At 46.2% G+C, this 26,619-nt stretch overlaps 1 protein-coding gene across 1 annotated transcript in view; it reads right to left on the reverse strand.

The window, feature by feature from the left end:
* The window catches only part of LOC144732883 (membrane-associated guanylate kinase, WW and PDZ domain-containing protein 1-like), a 315,269-nt gene that overhangs the window by 12,079 nt on the left and 276,571 nt on the right, over window positions 1–26,619 (reverse strand). Inside the window, exons 15-22 of the mRNA XM_078614546.1 lie at window positions 26,240–26,331; window positions 22,846–23,038; window positions 21,228–22,064; window positions 14,025–14,210; window positions 13,171–13,255; window positions 9,277–9,340; window positions 7,073–7,216; window positions 6,656–6,800 (exon numbers count right to left, since the gene is read on the reverse strand). Of these exons, the coding sequence (XP_078470672.1) occupies window positions 6,656–6,800; window positions 7,073–7,216; window positions 9,277–9,340; window positions 13,171–13,255; window positions 14,025–14,210; window positions 21,228–22,064; window positions 22,846–23,038; window positions 26,240–26,331 (1,746 nt within the window). The remainder of the gene's footprint in view (window positions 1–6,655; window positions 6,801–7,072; window positions 7,217–9,276; window positions 9,341–13,170; window positions 13,256–14,024; window positions 14,211–21,227; window positions 22,065–22,845; window positions 23,039–26,239; window positions 26,332–26,619) is intronic.

Here is a 26,619-nt window from a genome sequence, read left to right on the forward strand (position 1 = left end):
AAAGCAGCCACGGGGTTGGCTCAACTTCCTGTTGGTATGAAATTCCTTGCACCAAAGGGATGGCCTAGAAATCTCCACCTCAACCCGGCTCAGGTAAAGCCATCGACGACGATTCAACGTCATTTGGCGACACTGCGCTGGTAGTGGTGCACAGGGGCCAAATTACAACATGAATTCCAACGCGTTCGTCAATGACACGGCCTTTGAAAATTAAAAAGTGTTGGTAGAGACTCTACCTCTCCGGCCTGTTGTGTGCTGTGAAAAAGGGCCATTGGCCCAAAACGCCGCCACTTTTGAAAATTTCCTTTTTCTTTGCAAGTCCACAATGTTAACGACATACGTGGCAAGATGTTATTATTTTTTATTACGAAGATTCCAGCTGCATGTCACAACTTTCTGAGCACGTTCATTTCGTTAACGTTTTTCATTTTTAGTCGGAGCCTAGTCGATGACGTGTGGAAATTGTAGTCCAGCCTCTCGTCTGTAGACGTCAGTACTTAGCAAACTCTCTTAGTCTGGTCAACTAAAGCAGAACAAAACTTCTAGGCCACACGTAGTTATGACATGTGGGTGTGAGGGGCGGTGCATGCAGCCATCCCGATATAATGAGGTTAACCAAATCTGTGAACACACTGAATCATTTACAGTATAGTCGTACATAACCATTCTTCGGTGCACCGCATTTAATAACGTAACTCGCGTATCTTAGTCTGCGCCTTTAATCAGACGAGTTCATTTTTTTGTCTTCTCATCGTTGGGTTTGCCACGACTGCTGGGTCATGTCATCATCCCATCCTGCCATGAAACACCCGAGACTCATTTACGTCTCAAAAGGGCAGAAGTTGTTTTCATATCCGCTTTGTTAGAGGCCAACTCTCGACCTTGACCATCGTGTGGGTTAGAGTGCATTCATGTTCACGTCTTACGTTCATGAATTAGGATCCAATTGGGTTCGAAAGAAATTTTTTTTTGGAAAATACGAAGAGAAAAAAAACCGACTGCCCGTCTCATTGTGTGACTGTTAAACAAATATCTGTGACATTTTCCGGTGTCATTGTGTGCTGGTGAAATAATAAATAAATACAAGAAAATTTACCATAATTCCTAAATGACTGCACTAACCGTCCCCGAGTCAAAAGGGAATATTTGGGTCGTTAGAAGAACGTGTAAGTGTATAATTGCGTCTGCTTTGGCAATTATTCCATAATTTGCTCAAATGTTTAAGAAATTGATTTCAGCTTTCAGTTTGAGAAGAACAGTGATCCCAATTGGGTGGAAAAAAGGGGTTTACACAAAAGTGATTTAAATTCGCCAAGTAGCGTACTCAAGGGAAGCGTTTAAAGTAAAAACATAATTAGGCCATTCAAGTGTGTGTGTGTATTTTTAGTACACAGCCGACCTACGGCACCTGGGTCTGCCCCGTGACCTCCTGCCAGCGGGCGTTTGACACTTCACGTGGCCTTAACGTGCACATAGCCGGGCACAAGCGCCGTGGTGACATCACCGCTACTTCGTGGCGAATGTCGGTTGTCGTTGTTTTTAGTAGATAGAGTGTATAATGGGGGTGGAGTTGGGGGTGTAGGGGTTAGCGAACTGCACTATGAACCTGGCGACCCACGTTTGATTCCGGGTCACGGCTGGCATCAGTGGAGAAGTGATATCAGGCACAGTACGGCATCTCCCCCCCCCATTCCACAAATGTGCAGACGAATGTGGTTAAGAATGGTCAAACTACCCCCCCCATGACATTATACTCATATACGAGTACGTGTAATATCGGGACCTCCTCTACTTACGAACGAGTTAGGTTCCAGAGGTCTGTTCGTAAGTCCAACTTTACTCCTGTCGATTCCAAACATGTTGTATAGCATGTACACTAAACATGGGGAATGGCTTTAAACGTTGTATAATCTCCTGTAGTTGTAGATGCCACTGGTTCTTCATGTTCTGCAGATGTAGATGCCACTGGTTCTTCATGTTCTGTAGATGTAGATGCCACTGGTTCTTCATGTTCTGTAGATGTAGATGCCACTGGTTCTTCATGTTCTGCAGATGTAGATGCCACTGGTTCTTCATGTTCTGCAGATGTAGATACCGCTGGTTCTTCATGTTCTGCAGATGTAGATGCCGCTGGTTCTTCACTTTCTGCAGATGTAGATGCCACTGGTTCTTCATGTTCTGCAGATGTAGATGCCACTGGTTCTTCATGTTCTGCAGATGTAGATGCCGCTGGTTCTTCATGTTCTGCAGATGTAGATGCCGCTGGTTCTTCACTTTCTGCAGATGTAGATGCCGCTGGTTCTTCATGTTCTGCAGATGAAGATGCCACTGGTTCTTCATGTTCTGCAGATGAAGATGCCACTGGTTCTTCATATTCTTTCAGATGTAGATGCTAGTTCCCTTTGGTGGTCACGTTTCCTACTCTCTTGAAAAACTTACCAAGAGATGTCTGCACAGTTGCTCTCTTCTTCTCTTCGTAAATCAACTTGTAACAGGCAATAGCATCGCGAACAGCTGCAACTCGACATACGGACGGATAGGTTTGTTCATATCTCTGAAAGTTCGTAAGTAGACGAGTCCCCATATCATTTTTTTCCAAATCTTTCGTTAATTAAAAAAAAAGCTAAATAATGCTTAGTGAACTATGAAAATAAACTGCAGCAAGTTAAATTAATACATGTGCATGTTTCGATTTAAAGCTTTCGTGACTGCAGGATTCATCTTCTTGGTTCTTTCGGTAAAGTCACGTAGAATGGAAATAATAAAATAATAAAATTTTATAATTCTTATTTTTATTATTTTATTATTTCCATTCTACGTGACTTTACCGGTAAAGTCACGTAGAATGGAAATAATAAAATTTTATAATTTTAATTTTTATTATTTTATTATTTCCATTCTACGTGACTTTACCGAAAGAACCAAGAACATGTGCATGTATTGCACGTAACAGGTTCACGTGACCCCTGCAGGCACGAGCGTGTATCGTCACGTTCGCCGCAACAAAACAAACATTCAATCTTGATTTGAAGCTTTCATGACTGCAGGAATCCACACTCGTTGGTTCTTTCGGTAAAGTCACGTGACTTTACCGAAAGAACAAACATTTTTTTATCGATTTACACAGCTGCTATGTTCAGAGTAAAATAACACCACTTCCACCGTGCATTTGACTCCTTCAATACTGCACAAAATTATTATAAATACAATGACTAAATTAATAATGTATGAAAAAAACCCAATAGGTTTTATACAGCTGCTATGTTCAGAGTAATATAAACACCACCACCACCTATCACCACCACCACCGTGCATTTCACTCCTTCACTACTGCACGAAATTATTATAAATACACCACGGATAAATGAATATAAATGCATGAAAAAAACCACTTCAACACAAGAACACGACACGCGACAAGAGACTTTCGGAACACCATTATAAAAATTGTCACACGCTGTCTAACAAAAAAAATGAACTGGCCTGTTGTACTGTTATCTTCTTAAGGCCCTGCGGTACCCCAGAGATTGCTTCGTTGTTTTGATTCGCTGGCCATAAACCAGATGTCGGTGTCGAGTCATCGATAAAAATAAAGTAAAACACTTTCTGCGGGATAAAATGACAACAAGCCCGAACCACGCAACGGGCATTGTTTTGCGAGCCAAGACCAGACCAGGTGCGGAGACAGAATATTCAATTTGCACCTGCTGGGCTAAAGTTTCATCCCAGAGATGTTACGCAATCATGTGGTATTTTCGTGGCTTCCGTAAAAAAAAATAAACATTACGTTTAACGATTATTGTCAATACTACGGTGGACCACAGTCTTTACGAACCATTTTTGTTTACAATGATCATTATATATATTTATTTTTGTTTGATAAAAAAAAAGTGGCATTTCCCCAAAAACATCGCATAAAAAGAGAAAATCGGATGGCTTTCTAACAAAAAGTATCGTGTGCTCTCTTGACAGATCCGAGGTAGTTGCGAATACACTGTAATGTAAAAATTTCTATGGCAAATATTAAAATTCTAGGCGGTGATCAGTTCACCAACCACAGAGAGGTGACGGTGGTCTGGCTGAGTCAACCATGGCTGGGAATTGAACTCGGATGCTCGGAGGTGGACGTCTAAGATGCATTCCAATGAACCGGAGGCGTATTGTTGCGTGTGTAGATCCCATCTTTATTTACAGCCTCTTTGGCAGCCCACTGCCGAATGAAAGCCTCTCCACGGGGTTGTTTGATCATACTTGAGCATGCTTTGGCGAGGGGGGTGGAGGGGGTCCAGGAATGCTCGTCACTGATGTCAGCCGTGTACTCAAGGCCAAGGGTGGCTTCGTACGGTGCGAAAGAAGTTGAACAGACATACATACACCGGGTTCGTCATGCAGCAACGCTAACCGTTACACCGCCACCTCTACCCCCCCAATGCATCTTTAGCATTGCATCAACGGTCAACCAGCTCGAGTAAAATGAGCTTCAGCAGTAAGGGTTTAATTATGCGACATGTAAACAACGGAATTGATCTTATTTTCAAACAGAAGCGATGAGTAGAGAGCAATGATGATGGCTACTGCAGGCACTCGGAGACTATGTCAACTCTCCTCCTGCATCCTGCATTGGAGAGACATTTGGGGAAATGGCAGTAGATGTATTTATAAAGATGTTATTATATAGCAGCAGTGAACGCGGAAAAGAGTTCGAAGGTGAAATGAAACCAAGATATGTATGAAGAGGCAAGGCCATGAATATCTCATACAAGGGTGATCAGTTATAATCTGTGATATGACAAAACTTGTTCAATATATATTTTACATTTTTTCATCAGTCACATATTACATTGCACCACTGACATATGAAGGCAAGCAGTGATGTATGAGTGCACAGCAGTTGCCACTACGCACTGACAATTCCGTGTATTGCATTGGGGAATGGCAGTGAAACGCTTTAAATAACTGCTTCTCATTTCTCCATAACCCCTTGCTGTCCACCACACATCAGCACCCCTCTCAACTGAATTAACAATAATACCAAGTTGGTGACTGGGCTAAGGTAATCACACTTGTTCATGCAAGTGCAAGCCCTTTAAGTTTCGATTTAAAGCTTTTGTGACTGCAGGGATTCATCTTCTTGGTTCTTTCGGTAAAGTCACGTAGAAGGAAAATAATAAAATAATAAAAATAAAACATAATAAAATAATTCTCACGACGTTTCGGCCACAACGCAAGCAGCCGTCTTCAGAAGGCAGAGTCTGACTTCTCGACAGACCTGTTCTCCACCTGAAGACGGCTGCTTGCGTTGTGCCCGAAACGTCGTGAGAATTATTTTATTATGTTTTATTTTTATTAATTATTATTTTCCTTCTACGTGACTTTACCGAAAGAACCAAGAAGATGCAAGCCCTTTGTTAAGCTCAGCGCTCGTCATTGCAAGGCCCGCGTGCCACTGGCGGCCCATGTGTGGCCCCTGAGGTGCGGCCTCCGACAAAACTCAAATGTGAAAACATCCCCCATCGTCATCATCATCGTGCTGCCAAACCCCCAATGGTCTCAGATCGGTGGCGGGCCCTCACACTGATGTTGTCTTGTCGGCGAAAGTACCCGCCCCCCCCCGCTCCCCCTGAAAATTTGTGAAGAACACTGGGCTATACTCTATGGTTCTTTAGGTAAAGTCACGTAGGTACACATTTTTTTTTTAGTTCTTTTTATTTTTTTATTTTCACCTCCGTGACTTTACCGAAAGGACCAAAGAGTAGGATGGATCCTTGCAGTCACGAAAACTTCAAATCTAGAATTAACCCTGGGCTACGTACGGTGTAGAAATAAGTTGAGCGTACGCACACGCAAGCCCCACGCTCCTAGGCGAGGGCAGAGGCTCCCTGTGGTGCCGGCTCTGTGCTCTGACATGCGCACCAATCTCGGTAATTGTTCGGCCACCTCCCGGCGTTATTCCCAGGACTATTTACTGGTAGAGAATTTAATTCCTGGCTGGGGTCGTAACTTGCTGTTGGATGCTTGTGAATTTGAATAACGGTTGAGAGGTCAGCTCAGTTCACTGTAAATACTCATAATGTAAAAAGAACGAGCGCTCATTTGTAGGAATTCGGTCGTCATCCGGTTCGAGGTATGCGCTGATCCACGTCACGTTTTTTTCCCCACAATCCACACAACCTTGTGTATGTTGAACTTCTTTCGCGCCGTACGTAGCCAATCATGCTCATCGGAGGTGAGATCTCCACATATATACTCTTAGTTCTTTCGGTAAAGTCACGTAGGTAAAAAATTAAATTAAAATAAAACAATAAAAATCACGACGTTTCGGAGGCAACACAAGTCTCCGTCATCAGGTGGGACCGTCACAGCCAGATTAGCTGCATCAAGTTTATAGTTTGTTGTTAACAAGGGGGACATGAGGGAACGTAACGTGCAGGAAACGTGACGCGCAGGCAATGGGTCCGGATCGAACCCACGACCTCCTGCATACCAGGCGAGGGAGATGACATCTTGCCACCGCGGCTTAACGAGGGGACACAGCACAACAAAGAAACGTGGACGTTCAGGCAATGGCCGCCATGATGTGCCGGAGACGAACGCGGTTTGGTGCGGGGTGTGGGGATGGCAGTGGAACGAAGTTTGAGAGAACAACGGAACGTACCCCCACCGTAGTCGGGCACGAGGCCCGTGCCCCGCTTGAGAAAGAGATGCACGCGGCCGCTGCTGTTCTTGATGAGCTCGATGGCGCGGGCGTGTGTCATGTCCTTGGTGCTCTCCCCGTCGATCTCGATGATCTGGTCGCCGACCTGCGTTGACCCGACACGTCAATAAGCGTTTATCAAGATTTTTTTTTTTTAGATTTAAAGGTGGGTAAGCTCCAGTGGCTTCCTGACATCGGTTAAGGAAGAGCCACGCAAGCACGTTGTTCGGCACGACGTCCGGCATTTCGCTCCCACGCGCTTGGAGAACACTCAACTCGGTTCTCGAATTGAATTCAGAACGTCGCATGCCATTCCCAAACAACACGGGGCACATCCCGAAGGCGGCAATAATTTACTCCCGATTTACGTGACCTTACCCTCAGCTTGCCGGTGCGTATGGCCGGGCCGTCCTCGGCCAACCTCAGGATAAAGAGATCCATGTTGTACTCGTGGCCACCTCGCAGGCTGAACCCGAATCCCTTGAGGCCCTTTTCCAGGTCTACAGAGTAGTACTCTGCTTCCTGCACACCGGCGCACGGGACACCGGACGCACGTTCGGGAGTTTTATCACCCTGCAGTCAATTTTCCGAGCGAGCGAGCCAGCACGAAACGCACGCCACGATCGATTCGGCGCCGAGCGACGGCACGTGCGCGCTGCTGCGTGAAAACATGGCGCTTCAGCGCGCGCGTGCGTTGGCGTCAAGTCGAGTCGTCGCGTCCGTCGTCGTCGGCGCCACGGACAGAGGGTTGCCGGCGAGATTCCACGTCCTCTTGATAATTTATGACGGGAGACGATATCGAAATGGGACCTTTTATCAAAGTATGAAATAACAAGCATAGGTTTTACCCTTTCCGGATAAAATATAATAATGTCGACTCGTAGTGCGCCGCACACCGTTTGCTCACTCTCGAAAAGTGTGAGCAAGGGTTGGTTTTACACTCGAAGGGCGTGAGCAAACTCTAAAAGAGAGTGACCAAACGACTCCTATGTCCAAGGAACCAGACGAGCGGGAAAGACAGCCAGGCAGAGAGCCAGTGCCAAAACTCCCCCCACCTCCACCCCCCCCAAGCTCTGTGGTCCTCTACATATGAAGTTGTTCTCGGCCAATTAATGACTGTTTATCATGAGTGGGAGGAAGCCGGAGTATTCAGAGAACACCCATGCACGCGAGTTGACAAGTTCTCTATCCTACAAGGATGGAACAGGTGGGGTATACATTTCCTGTACCGCCTTCTCCTGGTGATCCAGGCTACTGCGGCTTGCTACTCGACGCCGACGGGAAGGGCGGCTCGCACATTTGCGTGCGGTGAACCACCAACCCTCGCTGCTGCCTCCACGGTGCTGGATTACAGGCACAACCGCCACGACCGCGGCCGCCCCGGTTGGCCGGCAGTCTCTCCATGTGTGAACAAATGTTGGCCTCACACAAAGGGGAGAGCCTCACTTGATCATTTCCAGAGGAAATATGAGCCGCGTCAACCCACTGACTGGGATTTGAACTCGTACCCTGCTGATCGTGGACGTCAGCTCTCTTGCAATTACACCACTTGAGGACGGTGTTTGATATTGGCTGGCCAGGGCAACACGTTGTGATGACAGCTAAACTAAAATCTTTACCTGGTCTCTCATCCTAACATCGGACCAATTTCCCTGGTGTGGTGAAACATTTCCAGTTATTGGAAAATATGGACACGATGATATACGATTAGTTCCCCATTGCGCTATACTAGATTCTCTGAGTGAGATATATATAGGTATATTTGTAGTGTTATACAACATATTAAATGCCAAATAAAAGTATGTTCTCATCTCAGGCAGATAATTCATTTTTTGCACTTCACTTATTTGTAGAAATTGAATTGTTAGCGAGCGTTTTTTTTTCTCATTTGATGCCAACATATCGAAAAAGATTTTAGCACTTAATGGATATACATTCATTCCGATACGATCGTTTCACGAAAAAAGTGAAACCCTGAATGTTGTGCAATCTAATATAAACATGTAATTTGAAAAAAAAACACGAAAGCATGCGTTTAAAACCGCAACTCAAAGTAAAATGGACGTGTGATTTTTAAGTTTTAGGATGTTGTAATGAGTAGAATATCACTCAGTTGAAATGGAGAGATTCTAATTCTAGATTTGAAGCTTTCGTGACTGCAAGGATTCATACTCTTAGTTCTTTCGGTAAAGTCACGTAGGTAAAAAAATGAAATTAAAATTAATAAAATAAAAAAATAAAATAAAAAACACGACGTTTCGGAGGCAACACAAGTCTCCGTCATCAGGTGGGACCGTCACAGCCAGATTTGCTGCAGCAAAGAGAGATTCTAGCCAAAGTGCAGCCTTATCATATTGAGGTTTGGCAAGTGCTGTCTAGCGAGCACCCATGATGGGCAACATGGCAACCAAGGAGTGTGGGTTGCCAGCACCACGCCCGGCCGTCTTTGTCTCCCGAGTGGCGATGTTTACTACACGCCGCACCAGGTTCCCATTGGAGGCTGAGCAACGAAGTGCGGTGAGTTCAGCATGTCGTCAAAAAACGAATTAAAACGAATTCCAAGTCACGTAATTCAAACCGACCTGTCCAGGGTTCATGTCGGGCTTGATGTCCTGCCTTCCCCGAACTTCAAATCTGTCAAACAAACTTCGGGAGGGTGAAATAAAAACATTTTAATACAATAACATGAAGTTAAAAAAAAACATTACATCAGAAAGCTAAAAACATTACGACGAGCATACCAAACCAATTATAGCGCACACTCATGAGACATTCAGCAAGGTTTGTGTTTTCTTGAATAGCCTTTCCATATTTTTACAATGTCTCAATATCTCAACTCCAAGCATTTTAGTATTCACATGTCATAATTCCATAAGCACAGCGTGATTACAATGACACCCGTAAGACCGACATACAGTGAAACCTCTCAAAGCCAATCGAAATGTAGGGCAGATCTTTTCCAGTTACCACTCTGAATATTAAAAGGTTTGTGTCTGTGACTCAATAGCTTAGCCGTTAGGTAACTATTCATATTCCAATAGAAAAATTGCTCATTAGAAAAACTTTTTTTAAATATGTAATTCCCATCAGGCACCATGGTGTAATAGGCAGTCTCCAACTCCAAACAATTAATGCACAATTACAAAGGTGTATTTACATTTACCTATAATACCTTACACGTGTTATTAATGCTAAATAACACAAAACGAAATATTGGCAATTTTATATGTACACTTTAAACAGAAAATACCCGAAATTCTAATTCGAGTCCCTTACCATCACCGTGAATGAAAGGCGAAAGGGCTGATTCAAGATTTTATTTAGTTTTTGTTGTTCAATATATCGTTCAAAATTGAGATAGGGCGATTGAGTGAGCGAGCGAGCGCGCGGTGCATGAGCATCGTGTTCAAGCGCACAGGTTCACCACATTCTATACAACTGTAATGGGTTCCAGAAACACTTAGTAGATGCAACTTCTTTATTACAATACACCACTCCAACAGTCCTGATACACTGTCACAGCCGAGGGACACAGCCTCCTCCTAGCGTGCCTGACACTGGCTACGCTCTCGGGTCCTCCGGCTACAACTACCCTAGGGGAGGCTACCTGACCCGACCCAGCCAAGGTGCGGGTCTAGACTCTGGCTTCCTCGGAACTCGCCCTTACAAGGACGTAGAGCTGGGAGTCCCAGAGTCCCACCACTGGCCCGCACAGCGTCCCGGCCCTTACAAGGACAAGCGGGGCGAGCGGGTCCAGGGTCCTAAGCTGGCTGGTCTTGGGTCTTGAGCTGCGACTGGTCCCGATCGGCTGGGGAGGTCCCCTTTTATGCCCCTTTGCCCATCGAGGGGTGGCGTTGTGTGGGATCGTAGATCTACCACTGCCGGTAAGCGTGGGCCATCTACGGCACTACACAACAGATGAGCACAGTATGTGTACATTGCTTTGGAATTGCTAGGGCACACATGCAGGTCATCTCCTACCACGCCCAGCTTAATTATCGCGTGAATAGTATTCCGGCTGAATTGTTATAAAGAAACGTACAAAAACAACACGTGTTTATTATATGGGATCTTTCTTGCCAGGATCAAAATATAAAAATAGGTTTGACCCTTTCTGGCAATAAAACAGCTGCGTTAAGATGTTTAAAACACCAAACAGAAACATTTTGAAGGAATCCTGTCTGCATTACCCGCACGTACTTGCGGTCAACATGCAAACAAAAAGCATGCTCTCATAATATATGGCATTGTCTTTGAAACTGATTGGGCCACACCAGAGACAGCTTTCTTTAGAGCCTAGTCTCAAACAGTGTTAGACCATTGGACGCCAAAAGGCAACCAGCGTTTCTTAACACCTGTTTTATTGCCAGAATGGCTAAAACCTATTCTTACGTGTTTATTACATTTGAAAAAGAGCCCGGTACAGAGCACAAACTGTGATGCGGGGAGGGCATGCAGAAATAGGTCTTGAACTGAGGACTGAAATAGTAACGAACACACACGTTTTCTTTACGTACGACAAACCTTTCTAATTGTCCGTCAGGTGGTGGCCGGTTTAATGACACATTTATATTTAAGCGATCTAACCCCCCCAAAAAAAAACTTTATCATGAACTTTGTGCCTCCTGGGTTTGGATGAGGGAGGCGACTAGGCTCACTGCCCCACACATGTAGAGCAGTGAGTGGGGTCCATTGTACTGAGCGGGCTACATTGTATTTTCATGTGGGGAGGGGAAGATGAGGGTAGGAAGAACTTACGCAAGAGGACAGAGGGAGCGGGGGGAGATGTTTTAGATAATTTATTTAGTCGATTGTTTTTCCGGCTTACCCCAACATTCTGGATTCGTCAGCCTAGCTCTGAGGTTTTACTGTCAGCCCCAATAGTTTATGAAGCTAAAATCACGAAGATAACCCCAATTTTTTACTTTTGTTGCATACATGAAATCAGGAGTACACTTTCAGACACTCCGATAAGATTTTTTGCGCTAATTAATTGGCCTGAGAGTATCTGTGCACAGCGCGATTACATTTTTCATCAGCGTAAGCTCTCGAGAGCTGACCCTCCTGGCAAAGAACCGTTTACATTGGAACACCTATTGTAAAAAAAATAAAAAGAGCATTAAGCAACAGCGGCTTTCATTCTCCCCGCTGGCTCATTAAACTTTACGCTTTAAAATGATGGAGCAAAGAAGGGTACGCTCGGAGTGTGCGCTTAAAAAAAATGCGAACATTTAATGAAGTAGCGCCACTCCGCGCGACAGTCTGCAGGTGTTTAGCTGTTGCGACGAAAGGCCACGCAGACAATCTATTGGCAATGGGATTTCATCCAATTTCGCGTCGTTATTTTTTTCCGCGCCCGTAAACGCACGCGCGAGAACATTACGTCTTTTTTATAGCAAAAATAAAAAAAAACGAACACGGAACGGTTGAAAATCGGGGCATTCGTATTTTACCACCTCTGCAAGAGAACGCTTCAACTGTGACTTTTGTTACCTTGGCTAACGGTGGAAAACAATTGAGTTGTGCGGAAAATGTTCCGCTTCGTATCATGCGGCCTTTTTTTGCCAGTAGGAAACATAAGAAGAGGTGGTTTTTACCCTTTCTAGCAATAAAACACGTTTTAAGACGTTCAAACACCAAATAGAGACCTTTTTGCAACGAATCAAGTCTGCATTAACCACATGACGCAGCTGCTCACCCCAAGCTATAAACGCTCTGAAACATGCCTTGTCTGTGTCCTGTTCACCTTGTTGGCGTTCTCTGGTCTGACACTGGTGAGACTAGGTCATAACGAGGGCCGTCTCTGATGCAGGCCAATCAGTTGCAAAGACAATGCCATATATTATCAGAGCATTCTGTTTGCATGTTCACCACAAGTACGTGTGGTTAATGCAGACTTTATTTTTGCAAAAGGTATCTATTTGGTGTTTGAACATCTTAACACCCACTGTTGTATTGCCAGAAAGGGTAAAAGCCTATTCATGCGTGCTGAACTTCTTTCACATTGCACGTAGCCAAACCGTGCTCATCGAAGGTGCCCGCGTCTCTTTTGCTGCAATAAAAACAATCGGTCTCCTTTTCCAGACGGCCTGTGTTCCACTGTTCTGTGTAGTGGTCGAGATCAAGACGCTCCCTAATACCAAAATTGCATTGCATGTTGTGGGTTTTGCATCTCCCCGTAAATGTACCCCCCTCATTGAATTGCCCATTAGCGAGTGTAAACCATGTCGCAATTATCACACTCCAAGCAGAAAGCCACCAATTACAACGCAGGTTGCCACCAAACCATGAGCGCACAGACGCATCCCTCCGTCGTTGTGTGCCGAAACGTCTAATCAACTGACCGCATCGACGCGGCTTAACGGCGGTTGTACGCTGGTTGTACCAACAAAACTAACAGTTGTCCGTTATAAACAATGAGCATGATAACGAGTAGGCCAATAGCTATAGAGGGACAAAACAGAGAAGACAATTACCTTCCCTCTTGGGCAGTCGTTTGGTTGTTGGGCGCAACGGTGGCAATCTTCTCCGCGTTCACAAGTGACGGCAGCTTTTGCGATTCTGTGCACGTCAAACAAGCATCGGCAAAGGCATTTAGACGCGGCGTAAACGGCTCGGCGTTTAAAACGCATTGAAAAGCCAACATCCGTGTCGTTGGATTTCAAAATTACTTTTAAGGTCTAACGAGAAGTACGGTGCATGCAACCTGCATGCACAAGGCAACTTCGTAATGTAAAAGTGAGCAAGCGATTACCGGCACTTGTGAAACTATTTAGTCTCAGCACGCCTCTTGGTTTTTGCATTTCTGGCCTTCATTTGCGCAGACGGAAACACACTTCTGGGTAAAAATGCAGGTGGCATGCATCCAAATTGCTGCCTGAAGCCAATTCAACCTATTATGCCTGGCAATGTGATTCCAGCAGAAAGGCAGTACAGCAAGCAGGAGAAAGTCGTGGACACTCAGTGAGGCTTTTCGTTTTGGAAGGTAAAGAACAACCGCGTGAAACAATTTCGGAGTGGCACTTGTCTCTCTGTCAGTAACCCTGAGCCAGTTGTGGAAAGTCCACGACGTTGCCACGGTTGTTGCCAATCTCTTCACAGGTCAATCGCTGCTGTCTCCCAATAAAAAAGAATACCAATGGGGCCGTTTCAATCCCCGCCGAGATTTATCGCCGGTTGACGCTCGACCAATCGTGAGTTGAGCGGTGAAAAATTGAATTTCCCATGGAGGAGGGGGGGGAATATTTTCGTAATTGAAAGAGCGGCGAGCACTAACTGCACGATTCCTCTCGTTGGCAGCTCCCGGCTCGCCAGCCGCGTGCGTATTTACCGTCCGGCGACGAGATGCAGAGCGTCACGCTGGTCCCTGAGTCCTTGATGAGGTTGATGATGTCGGCGTGCGACAGGCCCTGGATGGGCTGCCCGTTCACCGACAGGATACGGTCGCCCACGCGCAATCGGCCGCACCGGTCGGCGGGGCTGGCCGCGATGATGCGACCTACCAGGTGAGGCATCCCTGAGTCCACCCACGCGTGCACGTACGCGTACGCACGCACGCAACGGCGCGGCGGGGAGGGAGGGCAACGTGGGGGAAGGGGTGGAGGGAGGAGTGCCGGCGGCGGAGGTGGCGGCATCGCGATGCACCATGGGGAAATGGGTGGAAAAAAAAGGGAAGATGGGAGGTGGGCCATGGAAGATGCGTTTATGTCAGCGGAGCGCAAAAACAAGCAAATAAACGGAGCACAAATATATGTAAATAATAGAGATGGCATAAATAATAATAGCAATGTAAAATGAGTAAACTACTCAGGATGTGACACAAATTTAAATATTGAATAACTATGAAGACAAGCCACGTATTAATTTGAAAACGATCACCATGGCCTTAGGTCCCTTTGTGAAGATGTGATAAATATTTAGATAATATTTGGATAATATTTATAATTAGAGTACCGTATACTTTCTGAAAACACCTGAATGCAATCAATGGCTGTTTTCCTTATGACTATACAACTTCAAGAGCAGACTACTGTTAACTGCACTTGAATTTATGTTGGGCCTAAAAATGCACACGCACAAATGCCTCTGAATAAAATCGTTCCATTGAAATCATTTACAGCTGTCAAATAATAATATATTTCTATTCTTAGTACATAATTTCGCCTGGAAAATCCCGTGAGATGGAACATCTCTCGATTTAAAGCTTTCGTGACTGCAGGGATTCATCTTCTTGGTTCTTTCGGTAAAGTCACGTAGAAGGGAAGTAATAAAATAATAAAAAAAGAGAGAATGAGTGAGAATTTTTTATTATGTTTTATTTTTATTATTTTATTACTTCCCTTCTAGAAGGGAAGTAATAAAATAATAAAAAAAGAGAGAATGAGTGAGAATTTTTTATTATGTTTTATTTTTATTATTTTATTACTTCCCTTCTACGTGACTTTACCGAAAGAACCAAGAAGATGGAACATCTCATTTGCATGGGAGTCCAGGAAAATTGGAAAGAGAGTCAAACAAGAAAGTGGTACAACAAGTCATGCGGGACTTTCCAGGAAAATAGTTTTGAGAGCGAGACTTTCCTGGCTAAAGAATGGATTTTTTTCCTTCTAAATCTATTTAATTAAAATACGCCAAGTCATCGCAAGGGGATTCTCTGGCATTTTAAATGCATTTATTTCACAAGTTACAGATTGGCTTGAAGAATTACTCATATTTAAATACCGCACTGGGCTCTTTTGGATATGTTAAATTGGGCGCTCGCATTTTGTTGCAATGAAAACATAAAAAAATATAGACTGCACTTGGGTCGTGCCAATTGTGTGGCAGTCGTGACAAACAACAGTACATTCAGGGCCATTTTAAGAAGTGCTGCAAATCTTAAACTAAGGTGCCCTGAGAAATCCGTAAAACGTTCGCAAATTCAAGCAGACATTGTATGCCGCTCAGTTTATCGTGCCGCAATAATAATTGATGACGTTTTCAGTAAAATTCTGATAAGACACTATAAGTAACAAATGATACAATATTAAAGTTACACAATAAAAGGCAGTTGACCGTAATTATAACAGTATTTTGGAAGGACAATGGCTAAACAACCATCTAACTATAGACAAATGATGAATGTACAATTTTATTAAAATGAAATTAAGAAAAAAACTACCCAATAACGATTGATATAATAAATAAAATGAATGAAAGTTCCAAATAAATAAAAAAAGAAGCAATGGAGGCCGGCTGTGAGTCATGTGGGGATTGGGAGTCGAGGGTTAATGGTACGGATGCCGTGAGGATGCATTTCTGTGCATGTATGAAGAACCTTCCACACAGCGAGTGGCAGAGAGCAATTCTTTCCCACAGTGTGAACAATTTAAGTGAGCAAATACACTCCATCAATTGCAGTAAATATCTGGAAGGGACAATACAGTTTAGCAGCAATGGCGATAAAAGCGCAATGGCACACCATGTGCTGTGATATCACTTCCTGATGGAATGGGTGCATTGCCAAGGGCAGAGGAGTATGGTTGCCAACCATATCTCCTCCGATTGGCTTCGCGCCTCCGATTAGCACGGCTGGCTACGTACGGTGCGAAAGAAGTTAAACGTACATAATTGCATTCATTGCCTTGATCAAGATCCGGATTTCATCAAGGCCCTAAGCCTGTGTTTGTTTCACCACCACTCCTCGCCAATGCTTTCTTCTCTCCGCCAGACCCATGCAGCTACCGTGTAGCAGACACGCGAAACCGTCGAGGTCTGCCTGAAAAGTGTCCCAACATCTGGAGTCGTGTATTTACTACTTTTTTTTCACTAGGTAAAACCCAATGAGCTATTCGCTCTTTTTCAGAGGCGACCTGGCCACACACGATAGCTCATCCAAGTGGGTTATATCATCACGCGTGGGAATTTATAGTTGCAGACAAATAATCTAAACAAATGTTATTTCTCAGTGTTGAGGGGCAAAGCCGGAGGACCTGGAGAAAAATCCACGTGGCCACCACAGGGAGAGAGAGAAGACACGGACTCCAAATATACAACACGCATCGTCAGGGTCCGGGATTGAACCCACGGCGGCCTCCTGCGTACCAGACGAGGGAGATAACATCTCCTCGCCCAGCAAGACTTTTAGATTTCCCAGGAGAGCTGCCTAAAAAAAAAGGAAGACGATCCTAGCAAAACCAGGACAGGTGGCAATCCTTACGGGAACCATTGAACGTTATGTTCCAGCCATCTTTTTATTGGCCAGTAAAACAGCCGTATCTTTATCACATCGATGTACGCCAAACTAGTCATGTACGATTTTACAGAGTTTGACAACGATGCAAAAGGCTCCCAGAGAATAGTTTTTCCCGTAAAAAAAGTAATCGCCGTGTGAACCAGGCTTTAGTTATTAAGGTTACGACTAAAAAGCCAGAGCAGAGGTTAACTGAATGAAATTAAGTTTAACACGTAGGCTTTCGCGACCAATATTATTCATAATAAAGGTTTTTGGGTTAGATCGCGTTATTTATAAATGTGTCGCAACCCTCCACCACCCGACACGGCCAATCAGTAAAAAATGTGTCACGTTGACAAAAAGTTCACTACTTTAGCCCACCGGTGTGTTGAAGAGTGAATCCACAACATTGACAATTTTTGAGTACGACGTTTCACTGGGAATTACATCCAGCATCATCGGGCAATTTGCCAGAATAGTTGAAATGAAAACTATTATTTCAGGACAAGAGTACACGGTTATGGACCCATACTAGTGTGGCCCAACGAAGCTGTCAACTACATGCGTGTGTAATCAATAAAAGCTTCTAAATATAAAAGCATATGCATCGTCCGTCACTTAACCACCACGTATGTCCAATGCAAGGCTGATAACGACCATAAATTTACAGAAAATTTTACTGGTTTCAACATAACGACACCTGCTTTACTAGCCATTGGCAGCGTTCCATCTTTTTTTGCACGGTGCCATATGGTTGCCTATCAAGTGACAAGATTACGGTGTGGCCGGAGGAAACGGGCTTGATTGAAAAATGGCACATTTGAAGCCCAGGGGCCTCACCCAGTGATAAACGGCGCAATCGATATCGCGATCGACACCTGCCCCGCTCGCGAGCTGACCTTGAGATGGTTTCAAACATGCCACCGGGGGGGGTGGAGGTGGGGAGGATAATGGAGAGAGAAATGCCCACAATGACGGTAACAGCTACGTCGAACAGCGGGGATAAACCACTGCTTGCGGATGAGTCGAGTTGAATAATGGTGCGTGGAGGATCGGATTGGGGGCGGTGGGGGGGGGAGACTAAATTCCCTCTCTGGCTGTCGAGGAGAGTTGGATGGCTCCAACGTCCGATGGAGATATCACGAAAGCCTGCGAGCACAGTCCTTGCAGTACATTTCATTAGAGGCGTTTCACGCTTCAGTCGGCTCTACGTGCTCAACGACACACATGACGAGTACGGTTTTCGCATGTAAATGTTACGGTGAAAATGTATCCAACATTTAAAACTTCGTAGTTTTTTGGTATTTTCTTTGAACCTATCTACGCGACTTTACCGAACGACCCAAAGAATATAATTTTAAACAGTTTATTTCATGCTATTTGCTATTTATTCTTTTGAGGTCCAACGTTATTAAACATAAATATTTATTGTGCCTAAAAAGGCTTGCATGGGAATTCTCAACGGTGCCTAACAGATGAAAAGACGCAGTTCTGTTCGTGGCGAACGAATATAGCATCTTGCGAAGCCAGCAGCAATATTTTGTTGCAAAATCCTCACTGCTCATATGACACCGCAGAAAGCCGAAAGCAGTGCAGATTTTTGGGCCCAGCTGAAAAAAAGAACCGAACAAATGGTGCTGGATAATATTGGCTGGGTACGCCAAGAGGCTGATGAGCTGCAATGTCTATATTCCAATGTGGAGACAGAACCGAGGCCGAGGTTATCATTTGTTGGTGGTCATGGACTAAGCACCGGTCTGCAGCAACATGGGTCTCCATGAGCAGTGAACTGCTATGCCTCGAAAAAGGCAATAGATGGCTGCAATAAGCCAGCTCAAGTGATGTATTTTGTATTGCACTACAAATACATTTCATGCGTTGTATAAAGATGAAGGTAAATATAACATTATGTGCAAGTCCGAAATAACTTTCACACCGGTTCTAATTACCGTATGCATATGTACACGTACATATGCATACATATGTAACCATCCATACTTTAGTGTGAAACACTGTGCTAATCTTTTAGATTTGCCGTGTGTACATAGGTGAATATGGATAATTATGCATATCCATATTCCTTTATTGCGATGTAATATTCAGATGTGCATTCCCTTTAGAAACTTTGGTTAATTTTAATCAATCTTCATGTGCATCGTAATAAACGCGAATTTACCGCGAGATCTGTAACGCTTCATCATTTTAACGAGCGCAGATTAAGGTACCAAATGTCTTTCTCACCCAGAGCTGGAAACACCTGGTGTCACTTGGGAAAAAAAATAACAATTGAGAAGTGGTCAAAAACTCCATCTGCTGCCTATCGTCAGCAGACCAGGCTTGGTCGAGTCTCGTGATGCAATTACAAAAGCTCTAGGTGGATTAATTAGCCGGTCGACAGCTACTGTTAGCAAGACGGTCTGCAATTGGCTGTTGGCAATCGGCTTAACTGGTTCTTTCTTTATCACGGCTATGCGACGGCATCTGTCAGTCACCCCACTCGCGGGATCACTGCTTGGCGCGACTGGGTTAAAGATCCACGACCCACAGACAATAAGACGGCTCATCCTTGTGCGTGGTGGGGGGGGGGGGGAATAGGATCTTAATGAAATGACGACTCCAGACGACTGATGTGATTGACAAGAGCTTGACCAAGCCCAAATAAACTTGACGACGCATTTTCAGCCGCCATTTATAAATTCGCTGACGCAAAAAGGCTCGAGAGATGAATAGCGAGAGGATAATTGATGCAGGATAACCGATTTGCTTTGGAGTATTTTTGTGTTGTAGCATTGATGCTGTCCTCATTTCATCATCCCAAGCCAATAATGGGCCCTTGTTGCCAATTGGCAAAAAAATGTGCGATCGTTGCGAATAAGACATTTGACGGCCAAGAACGGGAGTCTTAATTGTGCGTGTTAATTGAGATGAGGTGAGGTGGGCGCATGGCGTAGGGGTCAGAGGTCTGAACCAACAAGAAACCCCAAACCGATTTAAAAAACTGTGAATAACTACGAATTTAAAACAACAAAGACAAAAATCCCCCGTATAGCCTGAACAGACTGCTGGGGCAAGTGCTGTTGGCAAGCACTTATGAAGGCCGGCACGGCACGCGAAGGGGTGGGTGACCAGCACCAAGCCCGACCGACTGTCTCCTCGGTAGCAATGTTTACACACTGCACCAGGTACTCATTTGAGGTCGAGTCGACCTAGGGGGAGGCCCAGGACCAGTTCAGATTATCGTCTCTGGTGTTGGCCATGAGCGGGAATCGAACCCGGGTCGCCAGGTTAGTAGCGCAGCGTAGCGCAAACCGCTGCGCCACTACTCCTCCCCCCGAAGTGGCCGTGACGTCATGGTCTAAACCAACAAGAAACTCCCCCGGCCACTTCGGGGTGGATTTCCACACAACTCTCTATAAATTTTACCAGACTTGTTGGGTCTTTCGCTCCCCCTGCCCCCGCAAGGTGGATTTCCACACAGCTCTCTCATTGACATGCTAATTTCTCTGCTCAGCAGACCCACCTCTCTCTCTCTCTGCCCCACCCCCCCTCTTTCTCTATTTAAGGCCACGACACAGAGGCATTGGGTCTCTGTGTGTCTATGTTGTGTCTCTCTCTGTGTGTCTCTGTGTTGTCTCTCTCTGCTTGTGTGTCTTTCTGTGTGTCTCCGTGTCTATGTTTTGTCTCTCTCTCAAATTTAGTTCGACCTGATGACGACTGCTTGTATTGCAATCGAAACGTCGTATTCTATTATTTAATTTATTTTCTTTCTACGTGACTTTACCGAAAGAACCAACGCGTAAACTCAAATCTGTAAATAAATACGCATTTCAAAAACACACACACGTGTAAAATCATTCAGAATTCTGTCAAAGTCAACTTCTCAACGCATCGCTAGCTGCAGCGTATCAAATAAAAAAGTCTTAATCTCGCGATATAATGCTGTGGGGGCACAATTTGAAAGATATTCGGGTAAAAAATGTTTGCGGCAAATTATTTCCTAAAGCTACCCCGTCTACATTGTAGGTGGTGATGCGAACGTTTGGGTCAGACACAGAGTCCGTTACCCGGACACCAGGCACTCTGGAGCACACGAGGCTCACCTGACTATGATCCAATTCGGAGGATTTTCCCAAAGCGGCCCTTGTCAACAGCCACCTGGTACAAGCATGGGTCAAGGTGACATGTCACGAACACTGTATGTTTACATGTCGCCACTGCGCAGGGGGATTTGTGATGGCCATGTTGCAGCCAGAAGCCATTTCCTCAAAATCCGTTCACCCGGTTACGGATCCGCTTCATCGCCCGTGCCATCATGCTCACCCACGATGGTGCCGGCCTCGGGCCGGCTGAGTGACGACACGATGACGAAGCCGAAGCCCTCGTTGTCGTTCCTCTGGATGGTCACGTCATACGTGAGCCTCCCGACCGACGACGGGAACCCCTCCGTCGAGATGACGGCCGCCGCCGCCACGGCCGCGGCCGTCGCCACGCTCGCCCGCGCCTCCCCGTTGGCCGCGCCCGCCACCTCCGGCAGCGTCCTGGCGCCGTCGCCCGCTCCTCCTGGCGCCCCATCCTGCGCCCCTTCCTTCGCCGCGCCCGCCACCGCCCGGCCCCCGCGCTCGAACTCCTGCAGGCTCGGGTGCAGCAGGCACGGCTCCGACGCCGGGTTCACGCCGGCCGTCCTCGCCGCCCCGCAGCCGTCGTACGCCAGGCGAGACGCGAGCGGCGAGAACGTCTCCGGGAAGCAGCCGCCGCCGTTGTCGCCGCCGCCGCCGCCGTTGCCGTTACCGCCGTTGCCGCCGCGGCCGCTCGACGTGGACAGGCACGGCGCCGAGCCCGGGGCGCCGCTGCTCATTAGCGGAAGCGCCGACGACGCCGGCGCCATCCCCGCTCCGAACGCGCGCCGCAGGTACGGGTCCAGCACGGGCAGCGGCGGCGGGGGCAGCGCCGGCGGCAGAGGGGGCAGAGGGGGCGGCGCGGCGCAGAGAGGCGGCGGGCCGCCGATGCTGCTGCCGCTGCCGCCGCTGCCGCCGCTCCCGCCGCCGCCGCCGAACTTGAGCTTGCGCATGAAGGCGGCCGCCTGCTCGATGCGCGGGGAGTTGTGCTGCGACGCGGACGACGAGGAGCTGCAGAAGCCGCCGTGCGCCTCGCCGCCAACTGCGGACGGGGCGACGCGACGTCACCGGGGTGAGTTTCGTTTCAGCGACGCTCATCCGTAGACCAATCGCGTCAGGGAGCGTAAACCGTCGCGCGAAACTTCGGGCAACCTCGCAGCGGCGGCTCCCGGCTAGCCATCGAACAAAGAAGGTGGCTGCATCGCGCCTTTTCAGATGCGCTTCTGCGGCCGTCTGGAACGCTCTTCTTTTCCGATATTAGGAAAGCCACTCGAGCGATGCACTAGATTGAAAAGTAATTTATTTTGAACTGCTAAAGAAATGGCAGAAATTTCACATTCCTCTCTATAGGATGACAATTCTTGACTTGCCGCAGAGTGGAAGCCCTGTTCTTAACACCAAACCGAGTCAACCCCCCCCCCCCCCCCCATGATTTGTGTTTCACAACCTCGCGAATGTGAGCAGATTCGATTGCGTCACCTACCAAAAAAAGTGTGTGTACGTATGTCGATCTTTGTACGTAGCCAACCGTGATAATCGGAGGTGCAGGGGGCAAGGACAAAAAACTAAACACAAAAAAGTGTGTAGGAACCCATGTTGGGAAACGCACGTGTAGCCGTTTAAGAGTATTTGGCCTTGATAAATTTCCACGTGATAAGCCACTTTGTTGAGCTATCATTTGCGGCCAGCTCGATTCTGGGTAAGAGCTGCGTAGCTCAGTGAGCTTTACCTGGTTAAATTAAAAAATTAGTTAAAAAAACTATTTAAAAAAATCATGTTTAAATGGCCCGATTTGGCCCGTACAGCGCCACCTGCTCGCTTACTCGTGGGGATGACGGGCCGGCGGACCATGAGCTGCACATGCCCGTTGCGGGCGGCGTGCTGCATCAGAGCGATGACGTGCCGGTGCGACTTCCCCGCGACGATGGTTCCGTCCACGGAGACCAGCTCGTCCCCTGGGCGGAGTCTCCCGTCCGTGTCGGCCGCCCCCAGCGGCACGATGGCGCCAATGTAGATCTGGGTCAGGCCACGGCGACAACAACAACAACAACAATGTAGATCTGGGTCAGGCCACGGCGACAACAACAACAATAACAATGTAGATCTGGGTCAGGCCAAGGTGACAACAACAATGTAGATCTGGGTCGGGCCACGAAGACTACAACAACAATGTGGATCTGGGTCGGGCCACGACAACAACAACAACAACAATGTAGATCTGGGTCGGGCCAAGGTGACAACAACAACAACAACAATGTAGATCTGGGTCGGGCCACGGCGACAACAACAACAATGTAGATCTGGGTCGGGCCAAGGTGACAACAACAATGTAGATCTGGGTTGGGCCACGGCGACAACAACAACAATGTAGATCTGGGTCGGGCCAAGGTGACAACAACAATGTAGATCTGGGTTGGGCCACGGTGACAACAACAACAACAATGTGGATCTGGGTCGGGCCACTTCGACAACAACAACAATGTAGATCTGGGTCGGGTCACGGTGACAACAACAACAATGTAGATCTGGGTCGGGCCACGGTGACAACAACAACAACAACAATGTAGATCTGAGTCGGGCCACGGCGACAACAACAACAATGTAGATCTGAGTCGGGTCACGGTGACAACAACAACAACAATGTAGATCTGAGTCGGGTCACGGTGACAACAACAACAACAATGTAGATCTGAGTCGGGCCACGGCGACAACAACAACAATGTAGATCTGAGTCGGGTCACGGTGACAACAACAACAACAACAATGTAGATCTGAGTCGGGTCACGGTGACAACAACAACAACAATGTAGATCTGAGTCGGGTCACGGTGACAACAACAACAACAATGTAGATCTGAGTCGGGCCACGGCGACAACAACAACAATGTAGATCTGAGTCGGGTCACGGTGACAACAACAACAACAATGTAGATCTGAGTCGGGTCACGGTGACAACAACAACAACAATGTAGATCTGGGTCGGGCCACGGCGACAACAACAATAACAACGACAAAAACTTTATAGACAAGAGCTGCCCGGGTGGGGGCCGCGCATGAATTCTACACCGCGGTGTGACAATGATTATTATACTTGCTTGTATTCCAGTTGTGTGATATTATTATTATTGGAATCATGGCAGATGCGGATACCTGAAGCTTTTTCTTAGTATGTTTTCATTGCTTTTGTGCGTTTATTATGGTATTTTATTATAATTTTGGTTCATTTTTTAAATGTATCATTCTTAATGTTGTTTCCATTGTGCCAGTCGCTTCATTTAGTCCTGTAAAGCACGTTGTATTGCATTGTTTGCACGAATTGTGCGACATAAGTGAAGTATAAGTAACGTTTCGATTTAAAGCTTTCGTGACCGCAGGGATTCATCTTCTTGGTTCTTTTGGTAAAGTCACCTAGAAGGGAAATAATAAAATAATACAAATAAAACAAAAATTCTCACGACGTTTCGGCCACAACGCAAGCAGCCGTCCTCAGGTGAAGAAGGAGCACGGCTGCTTGCGTTGTGGCCGAAACGTCGTGATAATTTTTTGAAAGGTTTATTATTTATTATTTTATTATTTCCCTTCTACGTGACTTTACCGAAAGAACCAAGAATATAAGTAAAGTTTGATTGATCCTGTCAAGGAGCATAAACAATCACGCAAACTCGGGTCATCCTCGCAGAAGCGGTTTTGGCTAACCATCGAAAAAAGATGGTGACCACATCGTGCGCTTTCAGATGTGGCTTCTGTGGCCGTCTGGAACGCTCTTCCTTCCGATATCAGGAAGCCACTGGGAGCTACGCACTTTTCAATCTAAATTGACGACTCATTTCTTTCTAACTGCTTTTTGTGTTGAGCTTGTTGTCCTTCCCCGGCAACTCCGATTAGCACTGTTGGCTTTGTATGGTGTGAAAGAAGTTCAACGTGCACACGTAAACACAAACAGAAAAGAAAAATAAAATACTGCGGTGTGCGGAACGTGGAACGCAAACTCGACGTGAAGGAGACATCACGCCGCAGCGCCACTCCACTGCTCCTGACGCAATTCTCTGGCTTCAAGACCACAACGTAAAACAATCTTTGTTGCTCTACATCAACATCGGCCGTACTAAGAAGAAGAATAAGATTGGCAAAACGTGAAGGATGATAAAAAAAAAAGCCAGATTTCTCACGGTGAGCAGAAGGTAACGTCAGATAATTACTTTTGAATTTACTTCAATAGGCTTAAACCACAGTTGGGTGGCACAACCATATATGCTCCATTTAGAGGATGGTGTTGTCACAAAATTTGTTTCATTCCTTGGAGATGGAATATGCTGAATTAAATCGGAGGGAGGGAAAGGAAGAGGGGGGGGGACGTCCTATGGATGTGTGGGCTGATAGCAGGTACGAAATTGCATTTGTATTAAAATTACATTCCTATTAAAACAACAAGGTGCAATATTGCATCAATTCTTAGGCTTCTGATTTGTTGTGTTTAATTTGTGTGAAAAGTTTGGCTTATGTTGTACATGGTCGGTTCATGATGCGACTCCCTTCCAAGCCGCTAGAGGCTGCTAGATCCACCTGAGCGTTTACAAAATAAATTGATCATTGAATCGATGCACAGCTATTAATTACGTAGACTGACTGAATTGTGATCTTGACTAAACCGTGCGCTGATTTTCAGTTGAAGGGTACAACCCTGCTCTGTAGAAATTAAAAAGACGTGTCATTTCCTCTTTTATTTCCCAGGCGTCCGGTGGGGTTAACAAGTTAACAAACACTTTTATTGTAATATGCAGTAGAACCTCGGAGATCGAACGCACCAGAACTCGAACTAATCGGTGTTCGAACGATATTTCCAAACATTTTTGCCCCGGAAACCGAATGAAATTCGGAGGTCAAACGGGCATTCGCGACTTGAAAGAACCTGTACGGCTGAGACGCGTGTGGCCAGCGTGCATGACGCTTGCCCACACAAAGATTTTACCGCCTCCTCCTCCTCACCACCTTCCACTCAAGCCATCAACTCTCCTTACTACAGCTAAAGTGAAGTTCAATGTTCATTTATTTCATTTATTCCACGTATTTATTAATTCATTCCATTTATTTATTGTGTTTCTTGTTTTTTTGTACGATTTTATAGCATGTAATTACTGTAAAACTCCGTGTAAAAATGCTTTCTAATGAGAGATTTCTGTGTGGGTTCACAATGCCCGGGTACAGAGGCAACACGCACCGGCTCTCCTGGGTCGTCGCCACCGAGGATGCGGAATCCGAAGCCAGACTCCTGCCTCTGCAGCAAGACGTCCATCTCTTCGTACTCGGGAGCTGAGCGGGAAGAACATTGCGGGAGCTGGATGAGACGAGTTTGTCCGCGAATCTCAAAACCCCGCTTCGTGCCGTCAATTGCAATTATTTCGTTTTTTTGGTTTGCCGTCGTATTCCGCGGTGATAACTCTCGCCTCCCGTTCACAGCTCTGAGCCAGCCGTGGAAATTCCACATTCCTATGGCGAGGGCGTGGCCATCCACAGGACGACGAACGTCGACCGCCCCACAAAGTGGGACCGTCAACCCTGAAGGGATGATGGGCTGAGCCGAACCCCAACCGAGATTTG

Source organism: Lampetra planeri, chromosome 44 (genome assembly GCF_965212315.1).
Source record: "Lampetra planeri chromosome 44, kcLamPlan1.2.h2, whole genome shotgun sequence".
Classification (NCBI taxonomy): Eukaryota; Metazoa; Chordata; class Hyperoartia; order Petromyzontiformes; family Petromyzontidae; genus Lampetra; species Lampetra planeri.